The 23,307-nt window shown below is 45.6% G+C and overlaps 1 protein-coding gene and 1 long non-coding RNA gene across 6 annotated transcripts in view; one reads left to right on the forward strand and one right to left on the reverse strand.

Moving 5' to 3' along the window:
* OBSCN (obscurin, cytoskeletal calmodulin and titin-interacting RhoGEF) overlaps positions 1–23,307 on the reverse strand; it is a 173,886-nt gene that overhangs the window by 1,846 nt on the left and 148,733 nt on the right. For all 5 annotated transcript variants that reach the window (XM_086867180.1, XM_086867170.1, XM_086867200.1 and 2 more), the window contains 23 exons: positions 21,141–21,264; positions 20,679–20,806; positions 20,208–20,320; positions 18,801–18,969; positions 18,110–18,191; positions 17,424–17,624; positions 16,820–16,880; positions 16,129–16,206; positions 15,819–15,991; positions 15,244–15,270; positions 14,803–14,955; positions 14,057–14,102; positions 13,558–13,635; positions 9,133–12,712; positions 8,437–8,559; positions 7,342–7,452; positions 7,056–7,223; positions 6,526–6,648; positions 4,136–4,306; positions 2,757–2,877; positions 1,727–1,966; positions 857–1,080; positions 341–416 (listed from right to left, as the gene is read on the reverse strand). In XM_086867180.1, the coding sequence (XP_086723306.1) occupies positions 341–416; positions 857–1,080; positions 1,727–1,966; positions 2,757–2,877; positions 4,136–4,306; positions 6,526–6,648; positions 7,056–7,223; positions 7,342–7,452; positions 8,437–8,559; positions 9,133–12,712; positions 13,558–13,635; positions 14,057–14,102; positions 14,803–14,955; positions 15,244–15,270; positions 15,819–15,991; positions 16,129–16,206; positions 16,820–16,880; positions 17,424–17,624; positions 18,110–18,191; positions 18,801–18,969; positions 20,208–20,320; positions 20,679–20,806; positions 21,141–21,264 (6,370 nt within the window). The remainder of the gene's footprint in view (positions 1–340; positions 417–856; positions 1,081–1,726; positions 1,967–2,756; positions 2,878–4,135; positions 4,307–6,525; positions 6,649–7,055; positions 7,224–7,341; positions 7,453–8,436; positions 8,560–9,132; positions 12,713–13,557; positions 13,636–14,056; positions 14,103–14,802; positions 14,956–15,243; positions 15,271–15,818; positions 15,992–16,128; positions 16,207–16,819; positions 16,881–17,423; positions 17,625–18,109; positions 18,192–18,800; positions 18,970–20,207; positions 20,321–20,678; positions 20,807–21,140; positions 21,265–23,307) is intronic.
* On the forward strand, positions 7,167–14,471 carry LOC147656037 (uncharacterized). Its single transcript, XR_015280197.1, has 3 exons — positions 7,167–7,273; positions 8,227–9,889; positions 10,274–14,471. It is a non-coding gene; the product is annotated as an uncharacterized LOC147656037 (long non-coding RNA).

The following is a 23,307-nucleotide window of genomic DNA, read 5'->3' on the forward strand; positions in this document are numbered from 1 at the left end:
GAAAAACTGAGAGAACTGGGATTGTTAATCCTGGAGAATGCTTCAGGGAGACCTCAGAGCCCATTCCAGTACCTAAAGGGGCTCCGAAAGAGCTGGAGAGGGACTTTGGATAAGGGCTTGTAGTGGTGGGACAAGGATGAACAGTTTTAAATTAAAAGAGAAGAACTTTAGATTAGATATTGGGAAGAAATTCTTCCCTGTGAGGGCAGTGAGGCCCTGACACAGGTTGTCCATCCATCCCCTCCATCCCCCAGCTTTCCATGGCATAACCAAAAGAAATTAGCTCTGAAATTGTGATTTTAAAGCCACTGCCAGGGTAGGGAACAATCAACTGACTCACATGATGAAGGCTGTGATTCCGATGGACCAAATATCAGTCTGGGGAAGGGCTCCTTGCTCTGTCAGCAGTTCTGGAGCTGGAAAAGTAAACTGGTGTGAGGCAAGCTCCTCTCCAACACACTGAGAGTAGCACAAAGGCAGTGGATACTTTTATGCTTTGCTGCCTTCCCAACAGGGAAGAAGAGGCAGCTCCCAGGACAGAGAAGCTTCTGCATGGATGCTGATTGCAGTGAAACCATGAGAACCTCTGGGCAGATGGCAGCAATTCTTTATCTCTGGATAAATGGACACATGGATGCCAGTCAGAGTGGCATTGCTGTGAGCTCTGTCCCCTGTGGTCTGCAGTGGGACAACTGTCACCACTCACTGCTTCCACAAACTCACAGTGTCACTGGAGAGCAGCACCTGGAAGACTCTTCTTGCTGGGACCATCTGCTGCCTTGACCAATGTTTGTGTCTTTCTGTTCAGCACAGATTGCAGATAAGCCCCAAGCCGCTGTGACTGAGCTCTACTCACCCATGGTTTCCACATAGTCTGAGCATTTGTCCATGGTAATAAACTTGTCTGGTGTGTAGAACTGTGCATTCCCAAAATCCAGGAGTTTCAGCAGGTTGGGCTCGGTGATGATCATGTTCTCTGACCTGAGGTCCAGGTGCAGGATGTTGTGTGCATGGAGGTACTCGGTGGCACTGAGGATCTGCCACAGGTAGTCTCGGACCTCCACCTCTGAGTACGACGTCCTGGGGGGAGAAAGGGGATAGAAAATGCAGGTGTCCTGTCTGCATGTCCATGTTCTACATCCACCATCACCCACCCCTGGGTGTCTGTCCCATCACACCCTTGAGAGTCAAGAAGAAACAACTCTAGTTTAGCAAATCAGCTTTGTGTGGAGACGCTGGTCCATCCTGTGAATCAGTTTTACAGAAGCAACAAGTTCAGGATGTTGTAGAGCTGAAAGAGAGGAAGCAGATTTGATGCCCACAATTCCCTCTTTTTTAATCACAGGATTTCAGCAGATCACTTTGTGCCACTGTGAGAAACAAACAATGAATATTCCTGACCACAGTAACCTCCGAGTTAGGGTGTTGTGGTTAATAGGTGTTGGTGTAAGGAAATCCTTCATGCATCTCATTTTGGGAGATGGAGTTTGATAGCAACCACTGTAAACCACTTTCAACATCTCAGCTGGGTGGCTCTGAGTTGTTCTTCTGTAGGAACTCAAGTAATTTTTTTTATCTCACAAGAAGATGCAGAGCAAACGCTTTACAAATCCTGTGTGCAATGACAGATGGAGAGGGGTGATCCAGTTTGTCAGGAGAAAGCAACAGGTATCTTCCTCCCAACAGCAGCAGCCCTGACTGGAAAACTCTTCGCTCTTGTTCTTACCGTAACGCCAAGGAGTGGAGCAGCTCTGGCCCCACACACATCTCCTGGATCAGCACCAGGTGCCGGGGGCTGACGTAGGCACCCTTCAGCTGGGCTATGTTTGTGTGGTGGAGCTTCCTCAGCACCTGGTACTCCAGCAGCACAGCCTGCTTGTCCTCCTGCCAGTAAGGGATGATCTTAGCGGCCAAAGCCTTGCCGCTCACCTTCTCCCGGCACTGCCGGACGATGCTGAATCGGCCCCTGGTACAAAGGAACACAGAGGTGTGTTAATCTTCTGTTCTTTGAAAGCACCAGGATCCCATGCTGGTTTTCATCTGTGCCTTGTGGGTGGGGAGTTATTGCATCACAGTTTGCACATCCTCCTGTGTCTTTAAACTGTACAGTCACTTTAAATTACATGAATGAGAGCTTAACTCCTCTAGAGAGAGCAAGAGAACTTCCCCTGTTGGTAACAGAAATCAGTGTTTTTCTTCTAGGCAGAGAAAATTGAGTCCCAGCACCTCACTGAAGTGCTGTCTGCAAAGGTTGGTGCAGCAGGGACAGGAAACTTTGTTAGCCCTGGGCTCATTTCATGATAAATCAAGTGGCTGCCCCCCTGCCCAGCACATCTGTTGTGACAGGAAAAAGGGGGATGGTATTAAACTAAGAGGGTTGATTTAGACCAGATATGAGGAAGAAGGTTTTTTTACAGTAAGGGTGGGAAAACAACCTGGCTTTGACCACTTCCAGGGATGGGGCAGCCATCTGAACTGAAGCTGAAGACAGCTTCTCTGAACAACCTGTGCCAGCTTGTTTTACTCCTTCAGTTTGAAGCCATCCCCTTGTCCTGTCCCTAAATCCCCTTATAAAAAGCTCCTTTCCATCTTTCTTGTAGGCTCCCTTCAGGTACTGGAAGGTGCAATTAGGTCACCCTGAAGCTTCTCCTGGCTGAACAAACCCCAATTTTCTCAGCCTTTTCCTCATAGGAGAGCTGCTCCATCACATGTGGGATTTCCCTCTGTGCCATTAAGAACTCGGTTGGATTCTCTACCTTTTGATCTCAGTTTGGAAGGCGTAGGTCTGGTAGGTTGGGAAGGGCTCAGGGGGTGTGATCATTTCACTCTCTTCTTCAGGGGCAGCTGATGGGAGCTCCTGTGCGGCAGCACGAAGCTCTGCAGGGAGAAGGGGACAGGGGTTACACAGGAAAACATCTCTGTGTGGAAACTGGAACCTCTCTGAGTCTCCCCTGCTATCAATGAACAGCAAGCAGAACTTTCTCCAGGTGACTCTGTGTTCCAGCTGTGGCACGCAGTGCTGTTGGAAAGCAACAGATTCTGCTCTGTCCACCCAAAAATTCCCTGATATAGCCACTCCAGACAATGAGATGGATTCTGTGTTGTGTGCTATGGTATCAAACATCTTAGCTGCTGTTTCTTATTTTCTCACACAACAAATCCTCAGGATATGGTAAAAAGTGACAAGAAATTAGAAACTCCTTGTGGTTGGATATTTCAGGGCAGAAGCTGGAACTTGTTGCTCTGCTTCTGGTGTGTGCTTGTGTCCAAGCACTCCCTGAAATATTAAAACATCCCTTTAAAGCATCTGGTTGGAAAAGCTGGACACACTGAAATGTGATAACAAATCCTGAGGAAAAGGAAAGCAGAGGACTTGGGGTGAGTTAAAAATATCTCTGTGAACCGATTTTTACAGAGCAGTCCTCTCCATTGGGAGGAAATTCCAGCTAGACCATACTTCTGTTTCTTTACAGAAAGGACATTTCCTTTGCTGAGAGGATATCTTTGCTCTGGGGCCATGGATCTCTTAATTTTAAAAACATGTGTGCAGTACACAGTAGTCAAACTGGTGACAAAAAATAGTAAACTGAGATTTCTTTACTTCAGAGACAAAATACAGCTGAAAAATTCACCACAGTAGGACAATAATTCCTAATGGAATTATTTCCAGAATAGACAAGTTAACTACTCAGTTTAGGATTTAGTCCATAATATATGCAAGTCCAGAGTTTTCACCAGTGCATAATCTGTATCAGTAGATAAATTCCTCCACTAAAACATTTATTGTACAAGACCCATTTCTACATAATCTCAGATCAAAACTGTGTCTTCAACAGGTAATCTGCAGTTCCCATAGTTTTGTTTTATTATTAAATTTTAAATAGTTACACATTGTTTATATTTGCATGATGTTATCTTATTGTGGTTTTTAATATGTTTATACCTATTCCCCTGTGTCCAGAATTAGAAAATCATTAGAAAATAATTTAATTTTAGATGCAAAAGCCCCAAACAACCCTAAACCAAGTGGAACTGGCCTTGATTCACTTGCTCTTTGCTTCTGGGCTCACATCTAAAAGGATGCAGTGAGCTTGATGCAGGAAAATCCCAAAGCTTTCTTGGTGTTTGGTCTTACCCATTTGATCCTTCCCAGTGATTTTCACTTTGGCAGAGGGGTCGCTGTAGGGGCCCATCCCTGCCTTGCTGGTGCAGGCTGTCCTGAAGTGGTAGGTGAAGCCCTGGGGGAGGTTTCTGGCATAGTAGCAGCAGTCAGTGATGTCAGAATCAAGAGTCGTCCACTCCCCATCTTAACCAAGGGAAGAGAGAAAAGAGACCAGGACTCATTTTAATATGGTCACAATGGGTGTGAGGATTTTTGAGACTTGGGGTTTTGTTATGGTTTTTTGTTGTGTTTTTTTTTTTTCACCAGCTTTACTTGTGTGCTGGGATTGTGGAAAAGCCAATTTACCATGGCCATTTTGGGGCTGTACCTGTGTTATTCTCTAAAATCAGCTGGTTTATATCTGATAATTCCAAGTTGTGCAAATATTGTTCCAGAGGAGTGGTGAAATTTTCCTTCTCTTATCTAATTCATGCCACCAAACTCTACTGGAAATGTACATCAAGAACTTCAAACAAAAAACAAATCACTTTTTTTTTTCCTGTTGGCCCTGTCTTGAATCCAATTAAGACCATGAGGTGCAGGGTTCCTGGACAGAGCCATCCACTTACACCATCCCAGCAAACCCAGTGTTTGAAACATGGACGGTTTTACTCAGGTTTTTTTGAAACTCAGATGATTTCTCATGGAATTGGAATTGTAGGTACCTTCTGGACTCATTATTCATGGGACTAAGTTAGGAAGGAGAAAATCCCCAGCAAACATTTTAATCAGCATTACTCCCACACGATGCTGCATCCCACGTTTTGCTGCTGTGCTCAAGGCCGAACGCAACTCCCTGCAACTACCTGAGATGAAACCCATCCTTCCATTCAAATAAATTCTGGCCAAGAGACTCAAACCATTGGATAAGCAGCAATTCCCCACCCAAACCTGAGGTATCAATGATTTTACAGGGTACTGGTTGAATTTGGGGCTGTTTGTGCAAGAAGGAGCACATACAGCTTAGAACTAGAGACAAATATGTGCAGAAGCAGCGTAGAAAAACCTCTTTTCAAATAATGGATAAAACAAAGAATTTATTCCTGATTATCTTAATCCTCCTGGGTTCAGAAGAGCAGGATTTTGCATGTTCCTGCCAAATACACAGAACGCAGTGGAAAATTGTAGATGCTGTTTCCCATTTTTCTTCCTAATTGGAAGAACTTGTGTTTGTATCCTCTCCAAAATCTCTCCTACAGTTGTATGAAAAGGAATGATGATAAAGAATGTGTGTTGGAGGTGTTGGAAGGAAGGTGACTCACACCAGCTCCAGAGGGAAAGGGCAGAAAGCTGCTACCCATGCTAATCCAAAAAGGAGTGTTCATGGATTGTTTGTTTGGAGAATTAAGTGAAGGAATATGGAGCAGCTGAATCCAAAGGGCTGTGTTTGTGTGGGCTGCAGCAGGAATTGCTATCAGACATCACACTCAGAATAACGACAGCAAATCCGTCCCAAGAGAGGCAGAACAGCCTTGGGGATTTGATACAAAGCTTTTATAGCTAAACAGGAAAACATTTACTTTGGACAAGGGCAGATAGTGACAGCAAGAGTGGAAACAGCTTTAAACATTGAGAGACTTAGATTAGATGTCAGGAAGAATTTATTATTCAGAGGGTGAGGAGGCCCTGGCACAGGGTGACCAGAGCAGCTGTGTCAGCCCCATCCCTGGAAGTGTCCAAGGCCAGGTTGGATGGGGTTTGGAGCAGCCTGGGATAGTGGGAGGTGTCCCTGCCCATGGCAGGGGCTGGAATTAGATGTTTTTTAAGATGCCTTCCAAGCCAAGTCATTCCATGATTAAATGATCCTCTGACTTTCATCAGCCTCTGGACCAAGCCTCAAAAGAGAATATCAAAGTGGTGATGCAGTTTTGTCAAACTTGGTTTATCTTGTCCTGGATCTTTTCCCTAAGCTTCCTCCATAGCCAATGGGAAAAGGAAGCACAGCTGTTTAGCAGAGGATAAATTGCTTGTTTAATAAATCATCTTTCTCCAAGACTGTACAGAAAACCTGAGCTGGGATGATGTTGTTTCATTAGTGTCTAATTTTGTCAGATTACCCAGAGCTGCATATCAGACCAGGAATTTTCTCCTGTAGCTGCTCCCTTTTTGGTTGCACTTTCCACACAGCCTTGTTTGATTCACACTTAAGCAAAGCCTTGGTAGGAATATGCAAATTCCAGGCTGATTTAACCAGCACAACCCCTAACTTTCAGATGGTTAAATGATAGCTGCATGAATCCCATTCCTAACTCTAAACTGGAAAATTAAATCAGGCTGTTTCTGAATAACAATGAAATATCCAGCTGGTGAGGAGATCATACAAACTGAGATGTTCCTTGCAAAGCATAAGGACAGCACTTTACCTTCAGTCTTGCACTGGACAGTGTAGTGGACAGGGGTGTTGGTTTCCACAGGTTTCCAAACCATCTGCACTCCATCCTTGTAGACCTCCACGATGTCAGGGGGTGGAGGGCAGGGGGGAACCTCTGTGGAGAGGAGGCACAAACCCCATCATGCAGCACTGCTGTGATACAAAACTCTACACCCAGCATGTCTCAGCTACAGATATTGTTTATATATATGTAGAAAACATGTATATGTTTGTTATGTATACATATATATACACAGAGCTTGTGGAATAGCAATTTCACCATCCCTAATTTAAACTCAGTACTAAGATTGTTGTCTTGGAGTGGCTCTTAATCCAGGAGAGAAAATAAAGAGGGAAGAAGAGGGAGAGAACCCTGCAGTTCTTCAGGCTTCAGACCACAGCAAGGGAGAGATCTTCCCCTGCACCCATGTGCAGAAATCTCACTTCAAAGGTATTGACAGGTTACATTTTTGGGGGCAGAAGTACTTAAATACCTATTTCTTTAGGTACTCCTTCTCTCACCTGCTTTTCTTATGACACAAGAGGTGGATGCTGAGCCCAGAGAGTTTGTGGCCACACAGGTGTAAATACCAAAATCCTCGGTATTAACAGAGAGAATCGTTAACAGCTGAAAGTGTTTGAGTGTGGAAGAGATGAGGATCCGGCTGCTGCTCTGGACAGGGATCCCATCTGGAAAGCAGGAGAAGGGAGAGATAAGTACCCTGACAATTGACACCAAGGTGCTTAAAGCTCTCCCTGCAGTGCTGTCCCGGGGGTCAGGGACTCTCTGGAGGGCTGGCAGTGTCACCTCTGAACCAGCTGATGTGCAGGGAGGAGTGAGCTGCCGTCCGGCACGAGAGCGTCACGCACTGTCCCGCGGCCGCAGCCTGGTCCATGAGCTCCTCAACAAACGACGGGGCTGCAGAGAGGAGGGAAAGGGGTGACTCAGAATAGCCTGGAGACCTTCTTGTGGAAAACAAATCCCTGCAGGACATCAGAAAGCGTTTTTAATGGGGTGAAGAATTTTTCTGGTTCCTGGTCTGCCATTGCTTTGACCACCATTTGGAGAATCCCCTGGGCATGGAGCACACAGGTGAAGGAACCCTGTTCACCCATGGGTGCAGTGGGACAGATGGATCTTGGAAAATCCATGGGGAATATCTGCATTGTCCAGCCCTGGTACAGATAAAGCAGCAGAACAGCTCAGAGCAGAGAGAGACCCTGTCACAGTAAGGGTTTTCCTCTGGCTGAACCTAAATGTGAGGGCAAAACTGAATTATGGAATTTCAAGGATGAGGGGCTCAAATAGGACAAGAGGAAATGGCCTCCAATTACCCAAGGGAGGTTTAGTTTGGATATTAGGGAAAATATTTTCATAGAAAGTGTTGTCAAGGACTGGAGGAAGATGTCCAGACAGCCACCATCAGGATTTAACAGGGATTTAACAAATGTGTGGCACCTGCAGACATGGTTTAGTGGTGGCCTTGGCAGAGCTGGGTTGATGGTTGGACTCAGTAGACTTAGAGGTCTTTGCCAACTAAATGATTCAAGATCAAATGATCAAGACAAAACAAGAAGAGAGAAGGAGACAGGAAAGATGCATATTGCAGAAGAAAAAACCCTATAAAGCATCAGATCTGCTCCTATCTCCATGGGGAAGGGGGAGCTCAGGTTTTCTTCTGTTTTTCTCCAGGGTTTTTTTCTGCAGTGTCCAGGGGCTGCCGGCCTCCCACACCTGCCCTTCCCAGTGTTTGTCTGGGCTCCGTGGAATGCTGGCACAGTAACATGACCTCAGAAAATGCTCCTGATGGACTCAAGGGGAAACTTGCCAGAGAAAAAGCAATTCTTTCCTGAATCACCCTCTGAGGGTAAAACAAACCACTGACTCCTGCCACGGCAATACCTTTCTCCTTTGGGGTGAGGCTTGGTAGCTTGAATGAAGGGAGCGCTGATTTCCTCTTCAGAGATCCTTCAGCCCCTATTAACAGCTCCTTTTCTGCTGCCTCACTTCCCAGCTCACCAAACTCTGTTGTGACAAAGGATGAGAAGTCATTCGAGGCCATCCTTCTCCCCGTGGCATCCACTGGCAGTGACAGTTCTGTCTTCACACATAGTCACAGGTTCCCTTATTAACCAGTGTTTGATTAACAGGGAAGCCTGTGACAGCTGCTGCAAACAGAACAGTGTCCTGGAAGAACAGGGAATATCCAGGGATGGCAGAGAAGAAAGGACAGATCCCCATGTCCAGTAACCAGGGTGACTTCAGCTTCTCCCAGTCACTTTAACGTGACAGATTTGCCACAGTCAGATGACAACTGCAGCAAGGAAAGCATCACCCAGCCCTGATCTGCTTCTGTGCAGCCTCAAGCAGGGAATCTGAGCCCCTTCCATTGGTGCATTAACCCAGCTGGCTCTGCACTGAAGCCAGCCAGTAACAGAGATCTGATGGTGGAAACTACTGATTTCAGAACCTACCACAGCCAGATTTTCAATTCCAGTCTAACCACAGCTTCAAATATGCTTGGAAAGAGAAAAAGGCAGCTTTAACAGAGCCCAGTTTTAGCAGCAAATCTATGAAGGAACAATGTGAGATAATTACCTTCCTCTGGCTCAGGAGATGTCTTTCCTTTTAGGATTCTTGAAATATGGGCAACAGAAGCTTTTACTTTCTTCTTCAGACTCTGCTCCACTGACTGCTCCACTGAATGAGACCTTGCATAAGGCTTAAAGAGTCCAGGCTTGGTGTGGAGGGAGCTTTTCTGCTTCCCACTGCAGTCCTTTTGGGAGCTATACATTTCTTTATGGCTCTCTGCCCCTTTCCCCATGGCTAATAAGTTAGCTGCCTTTGAATCCTCGGATATTTCCAATTGGTTCTTCCTGTTCTTGTCTTCCTGTTCCCTGATGCACAGTTTTTTGTCCTTATGGAGATGTCCTGCAGGAGGGGACCTTGCCCTTTGACCAAGAAGCATAAACCGTCTAGGAACTGGTTTGGGCGAAGGCTTCTTATAGCTCAGAAACTCAAATGGAAAGTAGACAATGTCATACAAATCTGAGAAATTCAAATAGGCAGGCTCCACTTCTGAGATGTCAAATTTGTGGGGGCCACTGCCAAGACTGGGTGTTTCATCTGACAGGTCTTTGATTTTCACCAAAGAAACTTCTGGGTGTTTCCCAGTGTCCTTGATCACGGGCACGTGGATGGGTCTTTTTGTAGTGTCCAAGCTCTCTGTGGAGGAAACGCTCTCTGGGCTGGAAGGGGAGGTCTCAAATGCCAAGTCCTCCAGCTGCTCACATTCCTGAGGAACTGTCTGTGCTACCTGCTCCTCCAGGACTCCTGGCTCCTCACTCACAGCAAGGTAAGGTTCTGCAAGGCCATCCTTCTCAGTGACTTCTCCTCTTCCTCCCTGTTGGACAGAAGGGAAGGAGGTGTCCACACGTGCTTGGCTGCCTTTGTAGGAGATCTCTCTGTGAGGAGAAACGTGCTTCCTGCTTCCCTTCTCTCCAGAAACTGACTCCGCCCAAACATTCATCTCTTCGGAGAGGGAAACCATCTCATCCACTAAGCCCTCCAGCACAGCAGACTCCTCATCACTGTAGAAAGAGGATCTGTGGTGTGACAGCTCCTGACTGTGCTCCCTGCGGAGCAGTGGTGTGGCAGCTTTTCCAGCATCACCTCTTCCACTTTCTAAGGCAATGCCTCCACCCTCACCATAAACCTCTGGATATTCCTCATATTCCAGGTCATAGGCGGAAGCTGAAGCAACTTCTGGTTGTGAAGGAGTTAATGCACCTGAACTGCCACTCTCCAGACCATCTGAAATCCCAGCCCTGTGCTGCTCAAACACCCTGTGTCCAGCCTTGGGGAAAGGAGCAGCCACAGTTTGTCCAGCTCCTCGGCTTCCTGTCACAACAGATCTCATCTCACTGTGAACTGGCACCTCTGGATGCTCTTGATTTTCACTCTCCCAGACCTGAGGGAGGACGGTGCTTTGGGAGGACGCAGCTCTGGCTGGGTGTCTGCTCTCCAGAGCTGCAGGATCTGAGCCATGGCCTTCAGGAACCTCCTGGGGTTCAGCTCCTTCATGGGCCAAACTGGAAACAACCTCTGTGGCAAAAGCTGAGCTTTTATTCCTCAGAGCAGCAAGTTTCTCCTTGCTGAGAGCCTGCTGTGCTCCACCAGAGACCAGAGGTGGCACTGATCCTGGTGGTGGGATGTGGGGAATAGCGAGTTGCTCTCCCTTCAGGACAGCTGATGCTGTGTCTGAGTGAACAGGAGCCTTCTTGTGTGTTTGGCTTTCATCACCATGGGCTGATGGTGCAGTGATTCCTGGAACAGCTGCTTCTGCATCTTCCAGGACAGCAGATCTCACCTCTTTAAGGATCTTCAGTTTCTGAGGAGCACCTTCACCAGTGGTGAGGGTACCTGGCTGTTTGCCCAGCATGACAGTAGCTGCTGGAACACTTTTCCCAGGAATTTCCTCACTTTTGTCTTTACATACTGGAAGCAAATCATTCTCTGTTTGTTCTGTTGGAACAGCAGAGCTTTCATGCTCCATGAGTTCAGATCCAGCAGTGCCATGAGCAGAAGTCTTTTCATCTGAATGTTTCTGCCTTTTGTCTTTCCAAGGTGGGGCTGGGGCTGTCCTTTTGATAAGCAAGCTTCCACCTGTTAGATCCGGGTGGCTGTAGGTGGGAGCAGGCTCCTGGGGCAGACACACGCCTCCCTTACTCGGAGGAGATGACCTCAGGGTGGTCTCTGACTGTGTGAGGGTTGAAATGGACTCTTTGCCCTCCTGAAAAGCAGAGTCAGAGGCACGGCCAGAGGCAGATTTACCCTCTGTGCTCTCATGTTTTGGAGCTGATGGTGCTGTTACATCTGAGCACTGGGCAGTTGGAATGGGGCTTTTGCCTTCCAAACACTCAGCATCCTCCTCAATCTCAGTGGCTTTTGACTTCTTCAGTAAACGCTTCCTGTTCTCACTCCTCAGAGGTGACACTGGAAATCCCTCTGGCTGTTGTATAAGAGCAGGTGGGCACCCGTTCCCCTCACAGTGTGTGGAGGGAGAGGGCTTCTCTCCTGAGCAATCCTTGCTGGCTCTCCTGACATCCCCTGGCTCTGCTGTGTCTGCTGAGCATCCCTTGCCGGGCCCTGCGGAAATGTCACAGTGATCACTGCCTTCAGGGCAGCTTTCCTGGGACAATACATCACAGTCCTCCTCCAAAATATCTTGTTCCCTCAAGGATCTGGAGGCTCTCAGCCTGTAGTCATCCAGGGAACGGCTGCGGCTGGCCCCAGCAATGGCAGGGTGTGGTGGCTTCCTGGCAGTGTCAAACGACGCAGATTTGGTCAAGGATCCCAGCAGACTTTCCTTGTGATCATCTCCTCCTTCTTCTTCTTCTTCTTCTTCCAGTTCAAACTGCTCAAGGAGGGGTTCACGGAGGCCACTGAGGGGCACTTTTGAATACCCACCCTTCCTGAAAGTCCTTCTGGCTCTGTCCAGGTGCCTTCTGAACTCCCTGCCTGGTGAGGAAGGTGGCCTTGCAGGCAGCTCAGTTGCTTGGCTGTAGAAGGTGCTTTTGATGACACTCTGCCTGGGAACACAGGCAGATGGCTTTTCTGTCCCATCCCCTGCCTCCTCCGTTCTGTCCTTTTCAGATAAAGATGTATCTGGTTTTTCTTTCTGGTGCAGAAGCAATGTGCTTTCTGTGGAAGCCCTCAGGGATGAAGGCTCATCAGTGCCACCTTTTTGGGATGGCTCTCCCCGAAGGCTGGGAAGGAGCCTCTCCTCTTTCTCCTGTAAGACACTCGCCATGAGCTCCTTGCTCTCTGTGGGTGATTTGTCCCCCACCTCCGCTTTCAGCGAAGCATATTTCCTCCTCATGGGTTTTACTGGAGGGATGGAGCTTTTGGCAAGTTCCCTTTCACTCGCACATTTCAGAGGCTCAGGATGGCCTGGGACATCAAATACGGGCAGGTGCAGTTCAGGGGTGGAGCCAAAGTGCCTCTTTTTTGGGAAATTGGAGTTTTCGTTGTCCGAGGAGGAGCCGCTGGTGCTGGATGAAGTGCTCTCCTCGATGAGGTGTCGGGAGATGGCCAGGGAGCTGTTGTCATGGGTCCTTTCGAGGATTTCTGGGATGGACCTCATCACCAGGATGGATTTGTAGCACATCAGCGAGCGCTGAGAAGGAAAACAAGACACAGTCCAAGGAGATGGGAACAGTACAAGGATGGTGGGAGTATGGAAAGCACACATACCAAAATGAACTCCTGCACCCCGAATACCACACCCATGAGTCTGATTAGACACTGCCACTCTCTGCACGTCACCTCAATTTCTCTCCAAACCTCTTCCCTCATTCAGAGATATGAAATTAAATTGATTTCAGGGAACACACTTGCTCTTGGGACTGGGGGAAACAGGACTCTGTTCGAGATCTCCAAAGTCAATCTGGCCACTCAAAAGAGATGGAAAGGAGTTTTTGATGGAAAACATCAGATGAGAGACTCACTGGAGTAAATGGCTTTAAATCCTTTGACTGCAATGGAACCTACAGTGACTTAGGCCAGCAGAAAACCTAGCAAGTGTAGGAGATGGGACTCCTCTGCTCTAAATTCTGCCATGTGGGGCATCTCAGTTGAAGCTGGGCCTCTCCTTCCAGCCAGCAGAGAGAAACTGGCATGCTCAGAAGGCAATCAATCCAATTATTTGAGAGAACTTCAGGAAAAGTGGCATTTTCTTGGCACCTGCCTGTAATTCAGCTTCGATAGCAAAGGCAGCTGAGGGCACCTAACTCAGACACAACCTTGTGTCTTACAGGCACCAGCATGGGTTTCCAGGCAGAAAAATAATATGAATAATGAATTCCTGATACATCCATCTTTCCCAGGCTTTTTCCCAACTCCCAGCCATGCTCAGATCTCTGCTGAGCTCGCTGTCCTAGCCAAAAAGATTTTCAAAGATTCAGATGAAATTAAAAATAAAATATAACTAAACAGAATCGACACAGATTAGGGACAACTCACCTGCCACTTGCTCCGAGCCACAATGAATTTGAGCTGTTTGGTATTAATGAAATGAGCTGCTTCAAGAGGAACATTGTGCTGCCAGGTGGAATGAGAGGGAAAACATTGGTTAAAAAATCCTGATTTCATTTCTTGAGAAGTTTTTGTGGGTTTTTTTTAGAATTCTCTCTTTACACAATTGTTTAATTTAGGAAAGTTACGTTAGATCAAATGCTGCAGTCCTTTCATAGTTAAATTGCAGACAAAAATCAGCTTTTCAGTGATTAAATCAAGCCCTGTTCAATACCTATCATTAAATTCTTTCTGCTGTTGTTAATTTTTAACTCTTTCCCTTACTGATTTAAAGCTTTGGAATATAAACCCTAACTCAGGTCTGCAAGGCCAGTTTCCTTTCTGTACTGACATGGTAGAACAAGAGGGAAAAGCCTCAAGTTGTACCAGGGAGGTTTAGATTGGGTATTAGGGAAAATTGACTAATAAAGGACCAGGACAAACTTACCATGAACCATTTGTGGGAAAGACAGTCCAAAGCACTCGGCCTGGATCTGGTAGGAGAACAGATTGATGTTTTAGTAGGAAGATCCCCTCCAACAGCAACCACTGATCTTCCTGCAGGCACCCACGACACACAGGGGTGTGTGCTTAGGATGCTGATTTGGAGCAGAGAAACCAAAAAGACACAGCAACTTCCAACTCAAGGTTTCTTTCCCCTGAAGGGAAAACATCCTCTTTTTTCATTCTGGTACTCCCCACAGACACTCATGGCTCTCTGGAGGGAATCAAGGGTGTCCAGAGCAGCTCTGAGAGTGACTTTGCCTCTTTAGGTGGCCAGAGTGAAAATAGCCTTGGCATCAGGCAGAAAGAAGTGAAATTAAAATAAAGTGCTTGTAAATATGCCTTCAAGCCAACTTTTGTACTTGAAATTGCTTAATGAATGTGGTTGATGTTATTTAATTCCTGCACAACTCCCTCCATACCAGTCTGTGCCCTTCCCACTCATCTGTGTCATTCCAGAAACTCCTCAGCCTGGAGGAGACAGGGAGCAAGGACATTACCACACCAGAGAGAGGCTAATTTGGAAAATCTGAGTTGTGGGTTGGGTAATGGGGAATAATATGGAAGAATTATGGCAAAATGCACCACATCCCTCTCAGCTTTCTGCTTTTCAAACCAAATGATGAGCTGGGACGTGCCTGCTGAGACCCCAACAGCTCTGCACAGAGGGAGGCACAGGAGGGCACTCACTTGGGGTGCTGCTGCAGGATCCCTTTCATGAAGTCCTTTGCATCTTCACTCAAGTGAACAACATCAGGAATGGTCCATGAAATTTCCCCGTTCTGGATATTCAGGAGAGTTTTCCTGTCGTTCTCCCCAGCAAATGGAGACTTGCACGTGAGGCTTGTTTATTGAGCACCATAAAATGAAAGGAGACAGGTTTTAGATTTCTATTTCATGTTTGAAAGACAGAAGCATAAATGCTTACAGGGAGTTTTTAAAATACTTGGGGGGCTCTGTGCCTGAGATGTGCAATGTTCATGAAGAGGAACCAGGAAATGAGGAAACCACAAAATAAATTGTCCTTATTATGGAAGGACTACATGCTCCACTCAGATCCCTCACTTGAAAGTACTGCAGGGCTCTGGTGGACCAAGGACTATTGAGAGAATGTTTCCAAGACTTATTTACCTTAAATATGTGATGACTCCAACAGCCCTGAGGAGAGAAGGAACACAAATGTCATTTTTTGTCATATTTTTCCATCCTTCTCAAACCTCTCTTCCTTTCACTAAACATCCTGGAACAGCAAGGTTAGCTTCTCCTCACCTTTCAAGGATAATAAATCCCAAAAGTTATTGGGTTTTTTTCCATTCACTTTTCCCTTTCAATATTTTTTAAAATTGTTCTCAAGCAATCCTTCATTTTTAAAGCATGGATAGACAAAAAGACTCAAAATACTTATTTTTTTTTAACTTTGTTTGCCTTTTCTAGAAAGCCCTTTAGGATCATTCCCTCTAGTTGCTGCCTGGAGTAGAGATCATCTCCTCGAAGATGCTCCTTTCATTAATTAGCAGTCAGAGTTCAATTATGGCTGAAAAACATTAGACAGAAGGAGCTTTAAAGAGCCTTGATGGCTTTTGGATTGTCAGGGCTTGCTTTCAGTTTCCTGTGTTATTATCACTGCTTCGTTTACTAATTATCAGCTAATGGAAATTCAGGCCATTGAGGGCCTGGAAAAGCTTTCTGGGGAAATGAGAGATTACCAGATATCAGTTGCTTTTGACACTGGTGACTGGGAAACAATTTCTGGGGCAACAAACTCCGGAGAGCCGTATTTGCTGTACTGGGGCTCCACGGGTGTGATCCTCTGGGCAAATCCAAAGTCACAGATCTTCAGGTCTTCTCTCTCAGGATAAACCATGAGGATGTTCAGTGGCTGTTGAATGGAAAAAAATAAATGGGGGAATATTTCTTGAGAGCAGGGCAGGGAGTATTTTCAGTTGTGTTTCAGAGAACACCCAAACCCTGGCCAACAAGAACTTGGGAAAAGCCAGACCAGCCATTGCTTGTTACCTTGATGTCCAAGTGAAGGATGTTGTTGTCATGAAGATATTTGATTCCTTCCAAAATTTGCTTGATGTACAGTTTGACCTAAGAATTGAGTCAGTTATTGAGCAATTAATAAATAAACAAATATTAAACAGGGAGAGCAAATATAGAGTTGCTGATTTCACCAAGATTTGATCTTTAAAGGTCCCTCCCAATCCAAACCATTCTATAATGTTTCCCTCTGAGAATTTCTAAAAAAAAAAAAAATTTATTTTACCAGTAAATATTGGACACCTGGCTATTAGATGTGAGACGTGAAACATTTCGAAGTTTTAGCACCAAGGATGTGAAAAAAATCCCTTAGAAACCGTAATTTCAGCTTTTCTTTTAAAAACAGAGAGGGACTAGATAGAATACAGTTACAAGAGGATAAAGTGGTATTAAGTAAGTGGAGCTAGGAGCTCCAGATGCCAGATAGAAAAGAAATTACAACAATAGAGTAAATAAAATCTTTTTTTTTTTGGCTGAATGCAGTGCTGGTGGTCAAACCCCCTGGATGTTTATATTACTCCCCAAAGAAACCAGCTATAAATGAAAGCTAATAGGAACACACTGTAAAGGGTGATTCTGCTTTGATAGATATGACTGGCTCATATTCCATATTCCAAAAGGAAAATGCAGAAAGAACCAACTCAGCTTTCAAATGAGAAATTACCTCAGCTTCAGTGACCACATTCTTCTTGAATAAGCGGTCCAGGAGCTCTTCATTGGAGCATCTGGCAGTGGCATTAAGGGACAACAGAACCACATGGAAAAGCTTATTTTGACTTATTTGGAACCACCTCCATCCAGCCAAAAGCAGAATTCATGAGGTGATCTCAGGCAGTGCGATCACCATGAAAATCTCTGCTGCCACAGAGTCCTTGCAGAACTGAGCTGCTCTAAACCTGGTATCAGTTCTGCTAAAATCTGCCTGTTCATTTTGGGGTTTCTGTTCTGCATTTCCCTCATGCTCACCCAGACTGCATCTCATGGAAACAGAGCTCATAACTTCCAGATGTTTCAGAAAATAATTTTGGTGCTTAACAATTCACTCACACTTGTATATACAAGTCTGATTTTTCTCACCCAGCTGAAGCTGAGGATTGCAGTGGGGCTTTCACAGAGCTAAGCTATTCTGCAGTGCACTGAAGGATTCTGTGTTTCCTTTTCTCTCAGGAAAAAAAACCAAAAAAAATATTAATTGCTTAGATATTTAATAAATGAGTTCTACCCAGTACTTCCCAGCCTCTTCAGTCAACTGCACAAAAAAAGGATACAACTCCAGAATCAAAATCAGTGTTTTTCGTGTCTCAAACTCATCCAGGAGCCTGGTAATTCTGTCGTGGGACAGAGAGGCAAGAATATCCCTCTCTTGATGAGCTCGAGACTTGGTTTTGCTCCGCAGAGGGATGAACTTGGCAGCACAGGACACCCTGTTCCCCTTGTGCACCACCCGTTTCACAAAGCTGAAGCAGCCCCTGTGCAGGAATGGGAGAACAAGCCCTGATCAGACCTGGGCAGAGATTTTCCCACACCATGGCCTTTGACAGCTCCCTGCTGCTCGGTGTTTCTGCAGCACAAGAAGCTCATTTTGCTGTGTGTGAGGTGCTGTTGCCCTCTCCTGGCTGTCTCCAAAGGGAAGCAATGTGTTCCCATCAAGGAAAAGCTGTTGCAGATGATGCAGGCTCATGCTGGCAAAAGCTGGTGCTCTTGGATCCCTTGGACAGACATGATGTGATGGGCTTGGGATGCTCCTGTCACCAAGAAGCCACATCCAGGCACTCCTCTGTGAGCCTTTGGATGTTTCTTCTGGTTGGAGCTGCCCCAGCACACCTTGGAGTGACCTCCCACTTCTCCCTTCCACCTTTTCAGGCTTTTCAGGACCCACCTCTGCCTCAGCAGCTCAGGTGGGCAGTGAGATATTCCCTGGCAGTGATACTGTAGAGTTGAAAAATTAATTTACCTTCCAATCTCCTGCTTAACCTCATAATGGGAGTGGAGCTTTCTCCTGGTGGCCACTTTCTTTCCTTCTTGGTCTTTCTTAGCTTTGGAAATGAAGGAAAACATAAGGGTAATTAATGCAATAGTGTGCAAAGTTATTACAGGATAATTTAAGGCAGGAAAAATTAGAGGGGTCTTCTAAACTTGTATGGAGAATTAAGTGGAGATGTTTGATAACAGAATGTGTCAAAATGAACTTTGGGGCTGCCCAGAGAAGTGGTTCCCCCATCCCTGGACGTGTTCAGGGTCAGATTGGATGGGGTTTGGAGGAACCTGGGATAGTAGAAGGTATTCCTGCCCATGGCAGGGGGTTGGAATTAGAGGATCTTTAAGGTTATTTCCAACCCAAACCATTGGGATTTTGTGATTTGCTTTTATCCTGGATCCTGCCATACTGGCCATATATAAATGCTACACAGGAACACAGAACAGATTCCATACAGGTACCAGAACATGAGTGCAACAAATTACACATTGCCATGGCAGTGGAAACAACTCCTGCAGCTGAGAGGACGGCGTTGCCCTCACAGGTTGAGAAGGTGACATTGCCCTCACAGGCAAGAGGGTGACATTGCCCTCACAGGCAAGAGGGTGACATTGTCCTCACAGGTGAGAAGGTGACATTGCCCTCACAGGTGACAAGGTGTCTTTACCTTCACGTACGACGAGCTCTGCTTTGCACAAAACCTCTCCTCCTGCATTTTTGGCAACGCAGCTATAAACACCACCGTCTTCCAAGGCAGCATTGTCCACGACTAAGAAATACGTTGTTCCTTCCTTCCCCTGATGGACCCTGTCGCTGTCTGTCAGCAGTGAGGTGCCCTGAGGGAAGGAAATGACATTTTGGCACTGGCAAAGCCGAGATGGAAACAGATGTTTCCGCTCTTCAAGAGGTGAGATACAGGAGCAGAGCTACACCACAGACTATTTACGTGAGCAAAACTCACGGAGAAAATGCTGCCCAGGGGAGTGGTGGAGTCACCATCCCTGGAAGTGTTCAAGAAACAACTGGACGTGGGTCTGGTTGGCAAGGTGGTGTTCTGTCAAGGGTTGGATTCAGTGATCTCGGAGGTCTTTCCAACCTTAATGGTTCTATGATTCTGTATATTCACAAATGCTATGAAGAAAGGGGCAGGATGGAGTGTGTGTGACACAGAGCAGATTGTGAGCATTGCAAACGGTCCCTATGACAGTAAAATGCAAGATAAAAATATATAGTACAATAAGTACATATCTGTATATAATACCACAAATATGAAGCAATGCAATCCTGATTTCCTGCATAAAATCTCTGTTTCTCAGCTTTTAAACTTTAAACTTTTACAAAAAATTAAAGTTAGAATAAATTACTCTACAGCAGCACCAGCTCAGAGCTTGGTGGGCGCTAGAAGGTACCAGATACTAGAAATGATTAGGGAAGAAATGAAGGATAAGACACTTTGATGTGTCTTATAATTTGTTAAATGCTTTGTTTGCCCATGGTGTGGTACTATTTGGAACATCATTAGCACCCAGAGTTTCCAGATGAAGATTGACAGCAGATTTGGGCTCTTCAGCTTGGAAGGCAAACTCTAGCAAGATATGACAATATTCTAAGGAATAATAAATAATTTCTCTCCTTTCTATGGGATATTCATTGCCCTTAGTCACACTGATTTTACTAATTACTAATTTGCTAGTTGCAGGAAAGATACAGAGCCTCAAAGTCACACTGACAATTGGGGTAAAACCCATTCAATCCCATTCCTGCCCCCAAACTGCAGCACACATCTCAGTGGCACTCAGGTGGAAACAATTTCTCTTCCTGCTCTTTTTGGTCCCCAAAACCCATCTTGGTTGTCCTCTCTGCAAAAAGATCCAGGGTGACACCGTGACAGCCCAGGGTGGGATGCACAGGTGGTGGCTCAGTGAGAACAGCTGGTTCCACAAACTTTACAGACACCATCCAGAGTCAGTGTGGGAGGCGTGGGAGGAAAGAGCAGACAAAATTCCCTGTGGAACAGTGCACTCCAGCCCCTCCCATGATCCCCCCCTTCAGCCAGAGAAGAGTCTGCACTCACCTTAAACCACAAAACTGTGGGCTGAGGGGTTCCTTCAATGACTGCCTGGAATTTGGCACGTTCCCCAGAGTTCACCTGCACATCCTCTATTGTCACTTGCATGTAGGGAGGACCTGGTGAGAAAAGAGCATTTGCTACATGCAGAGCACTGGAACTTCTTTCCCAGTGCTGACAGGGGTGGAGTTACTCAATGGGGTTTATAGTTCAGGCCATTCAGGATGTAACAGTAGTTTAAAGTCAAATCAAGAGGTAGAACAAAAATATATTTAGGGTTCTTCAGGCTGGCATTACTTTCAGGCTTCTTATCTTCACCCTTAGCTATTACTTTTGTTTAATAAACAGTTCCCACTCAAAAAATTGGAATATTAAAAAACAGAACAACAGTCTGTTTGGTAACAACAGGAGTTGTTACCAAAAGAGAAGACAGTGACAATCATGGGATTGGGAAGGGGAAACAGGGTTTGGTCTTACTTGTTGGAGTCTTCTCCTCAGTCTTATACACACGAGTTCTTTCTGTGGTTTCGATATAAACTTCACTGTGCACAACCACGTCTCCTTCTCTCCTGTACCAGCCTCCTGCCCCTGCATCTGGTGATGTTCTTTCAAGAGACCCAAGAGAAAAGATCATGGCAGAGGCACAAACAAGACATGCAGGGTTACACCCTGCCACTGATCTGTTTAACCAGCAGACAAAGAGTTATTTGCTTAAAATTAATACAGGAAGAATTTTAGTTTGGGGGTGCGGGATTAATTTCTCTCTGACTTTTTTCACCCTTCTTTGACAAAGCATTGTCACCAGGATTCTGAAAATAATGACAAACCTACAAGAAACTGTTCAGGTCCACCACATGGGGACTTTCTTTTCTTACACCATACTCTGCCACATTCAGAAATCCACATGTATTAGCTGGATATATGGAGGTGGGTACTTACCTGTCGATGGGAACGGTGCGTTCCTGAGCACTTGCACCTCCAGCAGCCTCCTCTTCCCGGGGAGGAGCAGGGCTGGGCTTTGGCACCCCTGGTTCTTCAGCTGGAACCTGCCTCTGTGCTTTGGCTGGCAGCAGAAATTGGGCAAGTTAGACACGCTACCCACGAGGCCACACCCAACCTTTGAAGCCATCCCTGGTGTGCCTCGTGCCAGAACAGAGTCCAGCTCACCTCAGCTGGGTGCAGCCACGGAAGGTTAGAGGAGAATTTGGCACTTTTGCAAAGAGCACATGGAGTAAAGGGGTTGGACAACAGCAGAGTGGTGGCACTTGGCTGACTGGGCTCACCTGACTGTTCTGTGAGGAAACACACACGGACAAAGGTGGCAAAGACAGGGAAATATGATCAGCTGGAAGGATAGTGTGGGCTTACACAAGCCTTTATAAGAGATAATTTAACTGTGTTTGAGTTCCAGCTCTTGGCTGAGAGGAAGTCATGGAATCACAGAATCATCCAGGATAAAAGAGACCTTTAAAAACAAGTCCAGCCATCAACCCAGCCAAGTCCAACACTGAAATGCATTCCAGGGAAGCCCAGCATTAGCTTTGTCCATAGGAATTCTTCCATTCAGCTTTGCATTGGAACAGTTCATGACTCACTGCTGTGATCATCAGGGACATGAGTGAGCTCACATGGATGTGAACTGGTGGTCAAAGCAGGTCCTGGCAGAGGATATGACTGATGTGGAGGGAATATGGCCTCTTACAGAGGACCTGGTGATGTTTTAGCATCAGCATTGCTGAGTCTCCACTGAAAAATATCCTTGCACAGCTCTAAGTTACACCAGAACAAGGATTGGCATCTGGGGCTTGATGAAACCAAAAGATGGTTTGATGAAACCAAAAGATGGCTGTTTCAGTTATTTTTCTTCTTTTATTATTCATTATTTTATCAGATATAGTTTCAAAACCTGGTTTGATCTCACATTCCAAAAGTACCTGGTTGTCTTTTGATATTGACCATTGGAATTACACCGTTAGGATACTTTATTAGGATAAAGTGCATCTCTTTTTTCATTTAAGGAGAAAAAGGTTAAATCTAGAGTAGTCTTCTCCCCAGAAGGTAGGAATATTTTAGGGAGCGCTCTAGGGATGTTTGGTGCTGGCTGGTTTTGGGAAAGAGCAGCTGTTCCTAGAAATCACATAAAACAACTCCATTGGGGTGGAGAAATGGGTTATTCAAGGTATTACTGGATCAAAGATCCCGGGTTATGGGATTGTGCTTTCCTATCACCAGCACTATTGAAATATTTACCTCCTTTTTATTTAAGGCATGTGATTATAGAGAGAGATGTTAAGTGTCCATCTGATTAAAATAATTCCCATAACATGTTTAGTTTTGCTCAGATGAAAGACTTGCCAAACCATCTCATTCATTATTTTACTTTCTCTTTAGCAGTGACTGAGGAAATAATCTGCTAGGTGATATTTTACTCAAGGATTTTGAGTCATCTGCCTCTACCAGAGGATTATTTCCAAAGATGATTTCCTACTAGAAAGAAAAAAGGTTTTAAAGCCCTAACATTTTTTATGCTATTATTTTGGGTCTGATTCCATGAACAGCTTTTATTCTTGCTGTTTTAAATAATAATATTTATTTTTTAAGGAATTATTTGTAGTTTGAGGGCTGAAGGCTACTTGGCATTGTCCTTTAAGTTAAGAGTGGTGGAGAACAGTTATTCTGACTTGACAGAGACAGCTTAGACAAGTTGTTATGGCAGAAGCAGAGGAAGAGTGGAAGGGTTGTCACTCATCCATGATTTTCTAAAAGCAACAGAAAGACAAAGGAATTGTTCTCCTGGCAAGACACAGCCACACACACAGTTGGGTTTAGTCACACAGAAGCTGCAAGGAGTCTCTCCAGGCTTCAGGAGCAGTGAAATGCAGGTGAACTTGAGGCACCCAATCCCCTGGAGAGTCTCTGATGGTTGGTCCAGGATATTAAAGAGATTTCCAGCTTGTTTACAGCGAATAATAAAATAAAAGCAACCACCCTTACCCACCCCACCAAATCAAAACCCAAATGACTTCTCTGAATGTAAAGGAGAGATCTCACCCCACCTTCTCCCCCAAAAGTACTTGAAGACCAGGGGAAAAGCCCAAAGGTGGAA

This window comes from Cyanistes caeruleus, chromosome 1, assembly GCF_971803275.1.
Source record: "Cyanistes caeruleus chromosome 1, bCyaCae1.hap1.1, whole genome shotgun sequence".
In the NCBI taxonomy this organism is placed as follows: Eukaryota; Metazoa; Chordata; class Aves; order Passeriformes; family Paridae; genus Cyanistes; species Cyanistes caeruleus.